Source organism: Lissotriton vulgaris, unplaced genomic scaffold (assembly GCF_964263255.1).
Source record: "Lissotriton vulgaris unplaced genomic scaffold, aLisVul1.2 SCAFFOLD_1442, whole genome shotgun sequence".
NCBI classification, from domain to species: domain Eukaryota; kingdom Metazoa; phylum Chordata; class Amphibia; order Caudata; family Salamandridae; genus Lissotriton; species Lissotriton vulgaris.
The window spans coordinates 223,878-240,217 of NW_028248104.1; the positions used below are offsets into that span (position 1 = coordinate 223,878).

Consider the following 16,340-nt stretch of genomic DNA (forward strand, 5'->3'; position numbering starts at 1 on the left):
AACTTTTCCCATGAACGGTCTGGAACCTTCACACACCCCAAAGGTGGTTCACGTATAACTTTACATTTGTCACTGTTACTGCAAGCATAACAGTCTTTAATTACCATCTCCACCTTTGTGTCCATTTCTGGCCACCAGAAGCTTTGCCTCAATCTTCTTTTACACATACTTCTGCCAAGATGGCCCTCGTGCACCAGTCTAATCTTGGTCTCAACATCTTTGGAGGTACAATGCTATTACATCTCAAAACCTTTACAGAGTGGATACTTAACTGATCCTTCACCTTAACGTATTGTTTCAACTCCTCATCCAAATTTGAAATATTTCTCCAACCATTTGTTATAGCACTCTTGAAATTTTCATACAACTCCTCACCTTCCAAAGCCACACTCCAGTCCTCATTTCTCAAGGCTAATCCATCTCCAGAACAAACCGACATGACACCTACTTCAACCAAAGAAGAAATGTTTTCCTCTTCCATAATTGGCATACGAGATAAACAGTCAGCCACAATATTTTTCTTTCCTCTAACAAAATCAATTGTAGAACTCATGTCCATTACAGACAATAGCCATCTAGAAATACGAGGAGTTATGTTTCCCTCTAGACCTTTACCACCTTTAAAAAATATACAATAGTGGCTTATGATCAGTTCTGACCATGAAAGGCAACCCCAAAAGATAACATTTGAAATGATGGATTGCCCAACAACAACCTAACGCTTCCTTTTTAATTGCCGAATAAGATTTCTCAGCACCTTGTAGACGACGCGATGCATATCCTATTATTTTTTCCTCACCATCAACATACTGTGACAAAATGGCACCAAGACCTACATTGCTAGCATCTGTTATCAATACAGTTTTTCTATGAATGTCAAAATGGCTCAGCTCACAGGCTTGATCCCACTCAAATTCAACACCTTTCTTCAACAACGCCCTCATCGGCTCAACCAGATCTGAAAAATTAGACACAAATTTCGAGCAGTACTCTGCTAAACCTAGAAATGATCTTAACAAATCCTTATCTCCAGGTCTCTCAGCTTCAACAATAGCTTTTATAATGCTATTCCTTTGGTTTGATGCCCATACCAGATATTTTGTGTCCTAAATAGTTTACTTGTTCTTTCCTCAATTGACACGTCTCCTTTTTTATTGTCATGCCATACTCACCAATCCTTCTCAAGACTTCATTTAAAAGCTCATCATGTTTTTCATAAGATTCTCCCACCACCAGAATATCATCCTGGAAACACAAGATCTTACTCATCCCTTTAAAAATAGTGTGCATAATCCTTTGAAAAACTGCAGAAGCAAAAGCCAATCCGAAAAGCATGCGACAATATCTGAAGGCGCCTAGCGGAGTAACAAAGGATGTTAAAGCTCTCGACTCTGGATGTAAATTTACTTGGTGGTAGGCAACCGACATATCCAAAACTGAAAAGACTTTACCACCACTCATTCCGCTTAACATTTCCCCAATATTAGGAAGGGGCTGTCGATCCACCCAGATATTTTTGTTAAGATCTCCAAGGTTGATGCACAAAAGAATCTAGTTGCCCTCCTTGGGGGCGACTACGATGGAAGCAAGCAACTCAGATGCCTCTATAGGTTCAATGATCTTACATTCCAACAATTTATTCAGTTCTAATTGAAGAGGTACCTCATTAGTAAAGGGATGGGCCTAACTTTATGCACTACCGGTACTGCATTCTTCTTCAAGATTATGCGGTGTTTGAAACCCTTCAGCAAACCCAATTTGTCCGTAAAAACATTTGGAAATCCAGACATGAATTTCTAACCCCACTCCGTCTCAATCTCACCCACTCTCTCCACAACCATAACAGGTTCTTGACTATTGGGATTGAGAATTATGTTTAGGTCTTTTTGGTGTCGCCAACCTAATAAGTTAGAACCATCTTCAGATATGTATACTCTTCCATGAACAGCATTCCCTTTAAACACAATATCATTCCACAACATACCAATGATATTGATAGTTTTTCCTCCATAGCCAACTGCCTTTATATCAGATCGTAGAAGATCATTCATTCGTCCTTTTAGTTGTTCTATGAAAACTGTTTTACTGTTAATAGTGAATAAACTTCCAGAATCAACTAGGACCCTTACTACTGAGTTTCCAATCATGACATCACAATGTGGCTTTTCCAGTTTGTCAGTGCTTTCTCTTTTTACCTCCTTACCACTAGCACTATCAATATTATGACACTCAACTACATTGTCATTACAGGTTTCATTAAAAATATCACATTCATCAATTGCAACAATTACATCTTCATGTATCACACCAAGATTTTCTACCACTTTAACATTAGATTGTTCAACAGGCCGCATTTTCGTCCTACACATTTTAGCTAAATGGCCCCTCTTTTCACAAGTTCTACAAATTGAATTCCTTGCTCCACAAGTTGGACTCATGGCAATATGCCCTGGCCCACCACATCTATAACAAATAATTGTCCTTCTCTCAGGCAACTTATTCGTACCAGCCTTATTTTCAAAAGTCTTAATTTCTTTCTTGACTTTTACTTCTTCTACATCGATTGCAACTACATCTTTTTCTGATACTACATCGATTGCAACTACATCTTTTTCTGATACTTTGTTGCTTGGCTTCCCAATATCAATTTCTTTTAACCAAACATCTGTATTTTCCATGCTACTTGCGATCTGAATAGCTTCATCAATAGTTGGATCCAAAGATAAAAGTCTCTCCCTGATCTTTTTGTTTTTCGTGCATCTAACAATTTGATCACGAATTAAAGATTCCATTAAACCTTGAAACTCACAAGTTACTGCTAGCCCTCGTAACGCAGCTACATAGTTTATAATATCCTCATTTTGGGATTGAGATCGACAAAAAAACCTATGTCGTTCAAAAACAACATTTAACTTAGGAGTGAAATGTTTCTCTAACATCATAAGAGACTCGTCGCCATGAAAAGTGTAGTAATCACACTTAAAATCCAGTAAAGTTGAAGAGCTTGTTTATTAAGAAACAGCTATCAGTGACCTTCAGCTTCAACTGCTTGCAAAAGAATCTTTCATGATGTCACACATACACCAGAAAGTGCTCTCTTAAAGAAGACAACACCACAGAATTCTATTACAGGAAAGGAGGCTCAGATTATTGGTTCTCTTTCTTTACTGCTAATTTTTAGCAGCCAATGAAAAACGTTCAAACATAAAGTAAACTACATATCCCATGTCGATATGCACTTCAACCACTAATCACAGTCCCTCCTTCGGTATAAGAGCACTACTTAACATATAACAAGCCTCTTTCTTTGCTGCTCTCAGCCGAGTTAAGTGCTCTTCCTCCTTTTCTTAATTGCTTCATCATTTTATATGTTAAACTGTATAATGCTGCATACCAATCATGGACTGTACCGCTTGCATCCCGGTTCAGCGATCATTTTCCATGCTGTTGTATTTTCATCACACAGCATGTACCACCTGTTTTCTCATTGTCTTTACGCTCCACCGCGCAGCTCAACGATGGCTGGGCACGCCGTGCGCCTCACAGGCCAGTGGTTGTGTGTACCATGTGAATTGTTTTACCTGCAGATTCCCGACACACGCGCTTAGTCCAGCGGCTGCACTGCTTATCTGATACCACTGCAGAGCTTTCACGCATCAGGCCCAGGGGCATTTTACAATGTCAATAAAGCCGGACGTGCGTCGGCCAACTGGGCTATATTTGGGATCCTTTTGGGCTTCGTGATGTCCTCTTTCTGTCTTTACGTCCTCGTTCGGTATTCTTTCAATGCAGGACTCAACTCTGCATTTAGCCTCGCAGCATGGTGCTACACCGTACTCTGGTTGAATAAGATTGGAGCTGGCCCTGAGCTGAGTGCAGGCTCATAAATACTCTTGACTCTGACTTGACATTGTATAGGGCTCTTGCCGCCCTATACAATGGGGCTGTGATACTATTGCAACAGGTTTGCTGAGGAGCTTATCCTCTACCTGATCTAAGTGCACTGTGTATTGGCTCCCCCAGACCGATTCTTCGGGAATAGGCTTGGCTTACTGGTGTGTATTATTATTATAAATTACCTCAAAATGGAGGGATGGGCCACCATTATGGAGGATGAGTCGGACTACTATGAGGAGCAACAGGGACCTTTCTTAGAGGCCAAGTTATTATATGCTCTCAACACCTCAGTCCAACAATCTGTTAAAAGGGCCATTGCAACAGCCGTCCCCAACACTGTGAACCAATCACAGCTGGAATGCTTCGCCAAGTGCCATGGTTTCCCACCTCCAGAAGGTGCAGGTTCTTTACTAGGCTTCTCAGATGGGGCAGCAAAAGTGAAGGCCAAGTCATCTATATGGCCTCGTGTACAGGCCCTAGCTAATCTCCCTCAAGTTCCTGCAGAGGAGCACGAATATTCAGCCCCTTCAGCTTCTTCTAGTGCACCAAAGCGCCAAGTGCCCAGAGACACTGATGCCCAGAGACACTGATACCCATACAGACTCCTCGGATCATAATTCTCCTCCTAAGAAGAAGAAATCCAAAAAGTTGCCCGCAGCCAGATCCTCTAGCAAAATTTTGCAAATACCTTCCCCATTTGATTTCAATCCCCAGGACATCGTATATCCTCGGACCTCTGACTCTGTTCCTGCCACTGACGTCACAGAATATCTCTACGAGAATGTGCACAGAAGGTTTGACAAGGAATTTTGCAGCCGTTTGCGGGCTGAATGTCCCCATCCTGACATTCCAGACAAGGTGACTGAAAGCCTGGACATGAACCCTAATATGCTGGCTTTTCTAAAGAAATTTGGCAAAGACCCGAAGAAATGTACCAACAGCGCATAGCTCGGCTGCCAGGATAAACTTTTAGATCTGTCTGGGCCTCTCGCTAAGGTTCTGGAGATGGCTCTCATTGCTAAGGGCACAGGATCCACCCGTGAATCCTGATATTTTGGTGTGCTGGACTGAATGTGCCATTTGCTTCCTGTGAGCGCTAACTGCGCCGTATCAACCGAGAGGTGCAAGTCCTTGCTGAGGAGAATGAGCTTCAACCACACAGAACTTGCCTCTGCTGAAGAGGGCCCGTTAGCTGAGGGTCTCCTCTTCTGGGACAGGTTCATTAAGGATGTAAAAACACAGGAGGTACTTTCAGTCTGGGTAAGGGAATGGACCCAAGTGGTGTCCAAAAATGCATGCAGACCACACAGTTGATCTTGAGAGAAGACAATATTATGTCATGTCAAAGAGAAGATGAAATGGAGAAGATACAGAGTCTTTTAGACTAGAAAACAGTACCCATCGGCCCACTCAAAAGCGGAGTATCGTCATCTGGGTAGTGGGAGAGAAGGTGTCCTATAGGCTCATCCTCAGCCGAAGTCTAAGGTTGCCTGATCATGGACCCTTTAGGTCGAAACCTCCAACCCACAGAAGACAGGATGTGAGCAGACAGGGCAGAAAGAAAAAGTTGCAGTGCAGAAAATAAAGAAAAAGTGCTCCAAGTGTTTAAAAATGCCTAGTTTGATGACATAAGGTAACTTTATTGGGTTTGACCATCAAATTGGCATCATTAAAAGCAGTATGCTGATAGCATGGAAAAAATGTTTTGCTATCTGTCATGAGTGTTACTTGGTCGACATGTTTCAGCCTTTAACGGCTTTCTGCAGGACCATGATAAGCTACCGCAACACATACTTATCGTGAATAACGACCAATGTCCCATGGATTCAAAGGAAAAAGGTGTATCTTCTCCCTAAATGCAGGGAGAGAAAACCTCACCTCGCCTGGCGACTGCTCAGGTAAGAAGGAGGCCACGCACTCTCCGTCGTTGCCTCGGGTCTGTAGGCTGAAACATGTCGACCAAGTAACACTCATGACAGATAGCAAAACATTTTTTCCATGCTATCAGCATACTGCTTTTAATGATGCCAATTTGATGGTCAAACCCAATAAAGTTACCTTATGTCATCAAACTAGGCATTTTTAAACACTTGGAGCACTTTTTCTTTATTTTCTGCACTGCAACTTTTTCTTTCTGCCCTGTCTGCTCACATCCTGTCTTCTGTGGGTTGGAGGTTTCGACCTAAAGGGTCCATGATCAGGCAACCTTAGACTTCGGCTGAGGATGAGCCTATAGGACACCTTCTCTCCCACTACCCAGATGACGATACTCCGCTTTTGAGTGGGCCGATGGGTACTGTTTTCTAGTCTAAAAGACTCTGTATCTTCTCCATTTCATCTTCTCTTTGACATGACATAATATTGTCTTCTCTCAAGATCAACTGTGTGGTCTGCATGCATTTTTGGACACCACTTGGGTCCATTCCCTTACCCAGACTGAAAGTACCTCCTGTGTTTTTTCGCTATATAAGTTGGGGGACTAGGTACCTATTCTGTCTATAAACCATTTCCCCTTGGACCCTCCAAATACTCTGTATATTGTTGGTCATTAAGGATGTAACCAAATATGTGTGGGGGGGGGGGGGGGGAGGTCTTTATTTTCTACACAAATGGGCGTCCAATTACGCAGGATGCATGGGTCCTACAAACAGTCCAGGGTTTTCACATAGATTTCTATCAGACTCCACATCAGGAATTTCTCTCGACTCAGATTCATTTTTACTAAAAAGACAGCGTTTTTATAGATGCAGAAATAGGAGACTTGCTGCAGAAGAATGCAGTGGCATATTGAGACACCAGCTCCGGGGGCTTCTGCAGCAACGTCTCCCTGGTACAGAAAAGGGGAGGTGGACACAGATTGGTCTTGAACTTGCAGGACTTCAATCATTTTACCACATACAAACCCTTCAAGATGGAGGGTATCCATCTGTTGGCGAGCTTACTGCAGGGAGGAGTTGGATGGTCAGGTTGGACCTCAAGGAGGCATATTTAACTACTTAAATCTCCTCCACACTGGTGTTTCCTACAATTCCGGTGAAAGGACAAGTGGCTAGAATATTTGGTCCTTTATTTCGGCCTTTCTTCAGCTCCATGGTGCTTCACCAAAATGATGAAGTCAGTAGTGGCCCATCTCAGGTAATAGAGAATACGCTTGATAATTTATCTAGACGACATTCTTATCATGGCCCCCTCTCTATCCCTGGCATCCCTTCATCTACAGATGACAATGTCCTTTTTGCTGGAATTGGGGTTCACCATCAACGAATCCAAATCAGTTCTTTGCCCCTGTGAGTCATTGGAGTTTCTGGGATTTGTGATTTACTGTCAGTCGGCGCAGTTAAAACTTCCCAAATCCAAGTTGTGAGACTTGAAGAAGGAACTGAAGTTGACGCTATCCAAACAGGTGGTATGCTTAATAAGAACTATTGCTCGCCTGGTCGGTCTTCTGGCATCCTCGATACAGGCCATTTTTCCCAGTCCCCTTCACTACCGGGCCTTACAATGTGTGAAAATACGCCATCTTCATAAGGGTTTGTCATACACAGATCAGGTTCCCCTGACAGAGGATGTCTGGGAGGAACTCTGCCGGTGGCTGGGCCACGTGGATTCCAGGAACGGCAGAGCTATCTTCAGTTCTCGTCCGGAAATGGTCATACAATCTAGTGATAGTCGTTAGGGCTGGTGGCTCGTTATAAGGAGGTATCCACACAAGGCAGGTGGTCTCTCCAGGAATTGTCCCTTCACACCAATTGCCTGTGGCTTTAGGCGGGGTAATTCGCAATTCTGATCCTCTCTCCCCAGATGGTATCTTGTTGCATCCTACTTCAGATGGACAACATATCGGCAGTGCACTACATCAGCAAGCTGGGGGGCACGAAGTCCCCGATGTTGTTCGAGAGACTGCCAAGGATTTCTGGCACTATTGTCTCACTCACCAGACTTCAGTAATAGCGGGGTACATTCCGGGTCAGTTCAACACTGTAGCGGACTGGAACTCCTGTTACCTGAAAGATTACATCGATTGGCAGCTCCAGCCATCACTGTTCCAGATGATTCACTCGATTTGGGGCCCCCAGGGAAGAGTTGCATCCGCTGACAATATCGGGTCAGCTTTCCCTGATGGGTTGGAGGCTTTCTGGCAACAATGAACGTTGCCAGGAATTTCGGAAGCGGCTTGAGGTTTCATTCAGCCAGCCTGGGCAACATCCACCAGGAAATAATACTCATCAGTGCGGCAATGCTGGATGGGTTGGTGCCTGGAACAGCACATGGACCTTGTGGAGGCAGAGTTATCTCAAGTGTTACATTTTCTTTCGCACAAGCCCTTGGAGGGTCTCACTTACAGGTAGGTAAATAACTTTAGATCAGCTATTTCTGCAGGGCATGTCCAAGTTGACGGTAGACTGTTTGGTATGCACCCATTGGTCGACAAACTGTTCAAGGGTATCAGAGTGGCGAATCCTCCAAAAGGTTAAGTGTTCTTTTTTGTGAGACGTATCTAGGGTACTGTCCTTGTTCGAACAATGGCCAAGTAATTCCCTGTTGTCTAGGAAACAGTGGTCAGCCAAACTGGCTAAGTATTTGCGTTTGCCTGCATGTCGTCGGACCTCTGATGTGAGAGTCCTCGACTTGATAGGAAAAGTATTTACTCCGGAAGGAGTTTTGTTTACTATTTCTAAAAGAACTAAGACCTTTTCACGTTGTATTTAATATAATGTGTTTCCTTCAAAGAGAAATTATGCAAAGTTCAAGGCGTATAAAGAATGCACCCATCCGGTGCAGCCCAAGGGTAGTTCGAGAGTATTGATTGCTTTACAAAGCCTTTCAAACACGTCACATCAGCCACAATTGCTAGATGGCTGAGATACGAAAGTGTTTGGTACTCATTGTGTTAGAGGCACAATGGCATCTAAGTCATATATGTTCGGTTCCAGTATGCAGGATATCATGAAATCAGCTGATTAGTCTTCTGAATCTACTTTTAAGCAGCTTTATCATAAATTGAAAGAATGCATGTTTAGACTAACAAATGCACAATCACAAAAGCACATGTACATTTGAACCAAGTCCACCGGCATCACATTACCTGAATTCAACTTCGCATGTACTGAGTCAACTGATAAATATTTCATAAGCATATCCTTCACTAAGCAGACATAGAAACATTACTGCTTACTGTATTCTATGCTCACCACCACATTCTATGTTCACCACCAAAACTGACCAGAGTAGTGAATCCATATGGAGAAGGCACTGACAGAAAGTCACCCCTGCCAGCTTTCTAGCCCATTTTAGGCTCCCATCTCTATCAGACACTGTGAACATCGACCATGCAGCATCAGCCTTTGAAGCAGCAATCACATTGGACTTGAACACTCTGGCCCCTCTGTCAAGAGTTAAGCCTAAGCCTAGGGTATCACCTTGGTTTACTGAGTCATTGAAAACTGAAAAACATTCCAGTAGGAAGGCTAAGCGCAAATGGAGAAAAACCAAAAGCACTGAAGATCGACAAATGTATAAACTTATCCACCGAGGTTATCTAGACAATAGTAAACTAGCCAAAAAACTGTATCTCATCAACAGAATCAACAAAGCTGCGAATTCAAACCAGTAGCACCATAAAATACTAAAGGAATTTACCAACCCTCCCCTATGTCAGTCTTTTAACCCATCTTCGCAAGAATCGGTAGACCCGTTGTCCACTTCCTTGAAGAAAAGAGCAATACCATTCATAGTTCTTTCTCACACCACAACACTAAAAATCCCTACACTGACTCAGACATCAACCTCAACCTTACCATTCATCTTTTAGAAGAGTTTACTGCATTTAATATTGAAGAAGTCTCAACTGCTCTGTCTAAGATCAAGTCTGGTTCCCCAGTAGATCCGGTCTCCCCTTGTTTCTTTTAAACCATTGTCCCTTCGCTCCTCAGTAATCTTATCGACCTATTTAACAAGTTCTTATCACAAGCAACAATCTCGGGTAGATGGAAAGCAGCAAGGGTTAAGCCCATTCTGAAATGAACATCTACTCACCCTAAGGTTCCCACTAGCTATCGTCCAATATTACTGCTTCCTTATTTTGGAAAGGTACCAGAGTCCCTGGTCAACAAGCAGCTCACCACCAATCTGGAGAACCATAGAGTGTTGGATCCCTCACAATCAGGTTTCAAGGCTGCCCTTAGCACTGAAACCTCATTGGTGGAAGTTGTCAACAGTATAAGACTGGCCCAGGACAATGGGAAGTCAGTCATGCTTGTCCTGTTGGACCTGTTGGCCGCCTTTGACACCATCTCCCATAGTATTTTAGAACAGCGGCTCTGGGAGATGGGAGTCAGGGGTTTGGCCCTGGACTGGCTTAGGAACTATCTAAGCAACCACATCTCCACCATACAACTGGGCACCCTGGTCTTGCGCAGTCAGACAGTAAAAATGGGAGTCTTCCAAGGATCTATCCCAAGTCCCATGCTTTTCAACCTTTATGTGACACCGCTAGCCAAAGTGATCAGGTCCTACGAGTTTGATGTGGTATCATATGCTGATGACACCTAGCTATTGATCACCCTAGGCCCGACCCTACTGACACGAGGCTTTGTTTCAAAAACTGTATGACTCACATTGACAACCGGATGCACATCAATCATCTCGAACTCGACGAAAGTAAGACAGAGGTCATCCTTTTTGGCAAGGCACACATATTTTGGTCGAATGACTGGTGGCCCCAGAGTCTAGGCCCCTGTCCATCTTCTAAGCCCATGGTGCGAAACCTTGTAGTGAAGATTGATAATCAGTTGTCCTAGAAAAGTCATATAAATAATGTAACCAGTACTTGTTATGGAATAATGTGCAGCCTACGAAAAATCTTTCAATAGATCCCAATTGAATCAAGGAAACCACTAGTCCAGGGACTAATTATAAGCCAGATCGACTACGGAAATGCCCTGTTGGCATCCATCAATGAGGAGCTCTATTCAAGACTCCAGGTCCTGCAAAATACGGCTGCCAGGCTGGTACTAAACCTCCCTTCGAGGTCTCCATCGGTGTCCAGTCTGAAGACTCTCCACTGGCTTCCCATCAGGAAGCGAATCCGCTTTAAGGTTCTCTGCCCGGCACACAAAAGCATGTACGGAAATGGGGCAGATTATTTTCCCAAAAAACTCAGCTGGTATCAACCTAACAGGACACTCAGGTCCTGTTTTACGCAAGTGCCATGAGACCCTTGGGTGATACGTGCTCTTAATTAATCTCTTTGACTTGACTCACCTAATTAATCAGGATTTAAAAGGTATTATGGGTACAGACTGCAATGCTTAAAATTATATCTCAATGGCACTGAAATTAAACACATAATAGTGCTATACAAAATCGGCAACTCTGCCTTTCATTCTGAAGTGGTTAAATAAAGTATCAAAAATGAGTAATATTAACATCTGTTGATCGTATAGCACTTGGAAATGCCAAAGTGTAGCATTTATAACTATACATAAAAAAACAAGTTCTTTTTTATTCAACTTACTTTAGGACTATGCAGCAATTTAGAAACTGTCTCAAAGCAGGAACATAAGAAACCAAACCACTTCAAAGTGCATATGATCTAATTGTATGAACATATTAATTTCATTTTCTTGGGAAGATAAAATCCGTTCCAGATTATTTCTGCTATGTCTGATTTTGTATTTTAAGTAGCTTGTGAGAGGATTTTGTCTTTACATAGAGTGGGAGTGCAGCTGGATATCCTTACTGTTCATTTGTGCATGAAAAGGAGTAGTTTTTATGCCTGCTGGTTCCACACCTGCAACAACGACGTCTTTGCTAATTATCCTTTAAATAATTAGACAGCTAAAGGCCATGGCAGGACCCAAAGAGTGGCTGTCCACTTGTGAGTGGCCTTGGGTGGGCCAGGGGATCCTTTGGGAGGGCCTGGCTCACACTCTCGAACCAGACCGGTCGGTATTCATACCCTACTTCCTTAACATTGCAATGCCTCACTGCCATTTTCTGTTCAGGTTAACACTTCTCTTTTCCCCATAAGGCTACAGAAAGCTCTTGTATAGCTACTTCACCTCACCGCTTCTACTATAGTGGGCACACACATAACATCTAAGTGCCGGTGCCACATTGTGTAGGAGATATGCAGGGGTCTAAGAAGGGCACTGTGCTTTGTTACGACCCCCCCCCCCCCCAACTTTAGCACGGCCCACACCTTACTGAACTTTGTGGTGGGCTGGCTATATGTGACTTTCAAGTCTCTACTTTTACCATGTCAGCATCCACGCCATTGTAGAATGTCCGACCTGATATTGGAAGCTGAAGCATGCCAACCTTCTGGAACAGGCTGAGGGCAGTGTAAGATGTGCAAGTAAGCTGGGGACTATCCTGTCCTACACAAAAAACATACAGCCCAAGAAGGACGAAATAATTATGGCTCTGCAGCACCTTTAGTGAAATTATGCATTCTGGTTGTTAAATTGATATCCGTGCATTGATTAAATCTGGGCTGAATTGTACAGTTTCATGCTGGGTAAATAACTTCCTTTAATGTTTTCAGTTGCTGTGCCAGTCAAAACGTAAAATGTTTAGAATAAAGCAAATGTTGAACTGCTGCGTAAATAACTGGCCTACTACACATGCATACTGCCAAACTAATCCTGCAACATAAATAATGAGGGTTTGTGTTTCAGTTCACGAAGTTTCTAAATACACACTTCACTGGAGCAGCTTTAATAAACTTTCAGAGCACAGAAGGAGTCTAGTTGTTAGGTTGAAGCTACGGATCCATAAACCCTGGGAGGTAATGCATCGGTGTTTTGGCCATACAAAGGTTTGTGGACTCAATTCAGTATCCCTGATGGACATATAAAAACAATACCTATTAAACTGTTCAGGAAACCAGACAAATAAAAAATGTACATGGTTTAAGAATAATGTCCACTTGGAATTTAGAAAAACATTAAGCATTTTAATAGTACAAAAGTAAAAATCTATTTAAATGTACATTAGGAGTGGTGACATCTGGTAGTTATACAAAAAAGTAATCACAAAGATGGAGACTTTCCTCCAGACCATAGCATCTTAAAGGACCTATAACTGACGCAGAGAATTCAACTGTTTATCAACATTGGATGAAAACAAAAGCCCAAGCGACAATATATACCCTGTGTAAATTGCATAGGAGGCTATGCAGCCCAACAACTGCAGCAATCAGGAGGGTCAATAAAGCAAAATTACTTTCTACAGCAGGCTACACACAACAACCATTTACAAACCAAAGCCATGCTTTATTTGAGAAAGCCCAGTGTCCGGGCCAACAGCGCATTTTTCCGCTAGCAGGATACATGCTCAACAGTCTGATTCGTCTGGACTTTAGCCTTACGCAGCAAAAATATGAATGCCTGGGTATGCATGCAAAATATTACTACTGGGTCCTGAATGCTCCAGTAAGATCCATGAAGGAGGTGCTTAAACCAATCTACACAGCAAAGAATAATCCATTGAAAAAGCCATCTGCACACAGCAGCGGAGACTCTACATTTGGCAATAGAAAATTGATGATATAAGTAAGCTACATGACCATATAGAGTGCAATAAACAAACACATCCAACAGCTATCATGGGAAGCAGATATTGCCAGATATGAGTGTAAAAAGGAGCAGTCAGCCCTTATTGCACCTTATTACACCCTACGAGGCCCACACTATACAGTCATATCTGAGCCAGGCCCGGACGGAGCGATTAAAATCAAACACTCACCCCCAGTCAACTGATCTGGGTTTAATCCATCACCATTCTTTAGCTCACTTCACCACCCCAGTTCAGACATGGCCATATGCAAATCAGTCTGACCCTGTGCCTCATGGGAAAAGTCCAGCCCGAACTGCCAAGCCATGTCTTCCCTGGACTGGAAACAAGCATCCTGGGACCGGTTTCGGATTCATAATCCTCATCAGCCAGGCTATCTTAAAACCAGAGGTAGAGTGAGCAAGGGACCCACGTCTGGGCATACCCTGTCAAATTAGGGCGATACCAAAGGGGATGATGGAAGGAGCGTTTGAGCAAATCAAACACTCACCCCCAGTCAAATAGCTCACTACACCACCCCAGTTCAGACATGGCCATATGCAAATCAGTCTGACCCTGTGCCTCATGGGAACAGTCCAGCCTGAACTGCCAAGCCATGTCTTCCCTGGTCCCTTGCTCACTCTGCCATTGGATTCAAGATAGCCTGGCTGATGAGGGTTATGAACCCGAAACCAGTCCCAGGATGCTTGTTTCCGGTCTAGGGAAGACATGACTTGGCAGTTCGGGCTGGACTGTTCCCATGAGGCACAGGGTCAGACTGATTTGCAAATGGCCATGTCTGAACTGGGGTGAGCTAAAGAATGATGATGGATTAAACCCAGATTAGTTGACTGGGGTGAGTGTTTGATTTGCTCAAGAGTTCCGTCCATCATCCCCTTTGGTATCGAATTGTAGTTTTTCAGCATGCCCAGAATTTTATCAACATGACCGGTCCGTTTACGCCAAGACAAAAAAAAAATGAGTAAAAAATAGCTAAAGATACCACTTCCCTACCATTTATGAACTATTTATTGAAATGCAGAAAATACAATTAGTCACTTCTAGTGTAATTTAGATCTCGCTAAACTATTCCTAAATTACTTCTAAAGGAAACAGATGCATAAATAACATTTCTTTTTTTTATTATTCAGTCAGTTCTTGTTATGGGCACAAACATTCTGTACTATCTGGTTCGTGATGTTAATTAAACCTTGGTGCAACTGTACAACCTGAGACGAAATGGGCCGGTCTCTGACTCGACGATAACCATACCACCGCTCAAATAAATTTCATATTTTCACTATACTAATTCACCACTAATCCTTTTGGGTTTCGGAGTAGAATGCGCCGAAAAAGCGCTTCGACGCCTCGACACGGGTAGTAGGCACTCAATAAATGCTAATACAATACAATAGGGTAATAACGTGAGAAACCTAACGAGACAAGCCCTCACCAACTGGACCGTTAAAGCTCAGACACTCTCGAAGCCAAGTCTACTAAAAGTAAATAAAAGGAGTCCTGTTTACATCCGTCTACCACACACAAACGAGTCTGCAGGTACAGCCGGCAACGCTCCCCTGCAGCTTGACATGCAGCAGGGATACCAGTTGTGTTTTCATAGATGAGTCCTCTGCATGTCCCTCAGTCCCCGCCCCCATCCTTAGAGGAGGTCAGGTACCCCGCCCTGCCACCGCCCACATGGAGGGAAGGGCGCAGCCGGGGTTCGTGACCCGCGGCCCTTACCTTCATGACAGGCTCTTCTTTCCTCTCGTCCACGTTGAGCCGAACACCCGCTACAAGGCCACGAACCAAGCACCCGAAGCCTCCATCCTCCCTGTGGCGCCGCAGTTCGCCCCGAACTCAGACTAATGGGCAGGGCTTGTAACCATTTAGGTTCGCCGTTGAGACTGAGCTGTCACTTAACCCGCCAATCAGAACGCAGAATATGGCCGCGGACGTGGTTTTCTACTAGATGTCAGAGCTACTATGACGTAGTGGCCATCTTCAACTGTGTGTCTGCCAATAAGATGCAGGTCCTGTCCTATACAATTTCCTAACATAAAATCAACAAGGAAATCTAAATATTGAAACGATTCAAAGAAGCTTTCACTTTAGAAATAAAGATCAATAGTGGTAAGAAATACAGGAAGTTAAGTACAACGCATTATTAATTTTTGCTGCAATTATTTAGAAAAATTATAAGTGTAATCATTGTAATGAAATAATATTAAAATAAATGTTTTCTTAACGCTATTGTTCAAGCACTGTTAAAGATAAAAACACATTTCTCTCCAAGATGGTCGTCAGGCATACTTCCATGACATAGAGACGAGTCAATCTCGGAATTTCAATACTCAAGTACGGTAAAGGTAGCGGCCATCTTGAAATATTCGTACATTCACCATACAGTTGGTTGCAAGGTTGCGTGTTGGAAGAAACATAAAAACAAGCTTTTGCAAAGCAAATTGGTCTAGCATTTTTGAGAGTTAGAGGTATTGGCGTTGTAAATGGCAATGTCTTTTACCTACCCAAAGGAGTGAGTGGGAAAGACACTGGAAACAGAAAGGATGCTCGAGTAAGGAAGAAAATGAAAGGGAGATGGAACTGTAGACCTTGGAGGAAGGCTACATTAGGAAGGGAACTGAAACAAAAGACGGACCAGTTTGCCTAATGGCTGCTTGCTTTGACAAATTTGGCCGCCATTATAGAATGGTAACATACTTGTTACCCTTTAAAATACCGAACCAGTTACACAAGCAGATTCAGTCAAATAATTAATTTTAATGGAAAGAAATAGCTGACAGGCGCAAAAACAACGTACCGCAACAGAACTTGATGCAACATAAATGCGGAGGATGCCCATTAAGAGAGCAAGTATGTTCTGT

The 16,340-nt window shown here is 43.1% G+C and overlaps 1 protein-coding gene across 1 annotated transcript in view; it reads right to left on the minus strand.

Annotated features, from left to right (window-relative positions):
* RNF34 (ring finger protein 34) overlaps nt 1-15,359 on the minus strand; it is a 234,934-nt gene extending 219,575 nt beyond the window's left edge. Inside the window, exon 1 of the mRNA XM_086949881.1 lies at nt 15,199-15,359. Within this exon, the coding sequence (XP_086806007.1) occupies nt 15,199-15,204 (6 nt within the window). The 5' untranslated portion in view covers nt 15,205-15,359. The remainder of the gene's footprint in view (nt 1-15,198) is intronic.
* Nucleotides 15,360-16,340: the final 981 nt, after the last annotated feature.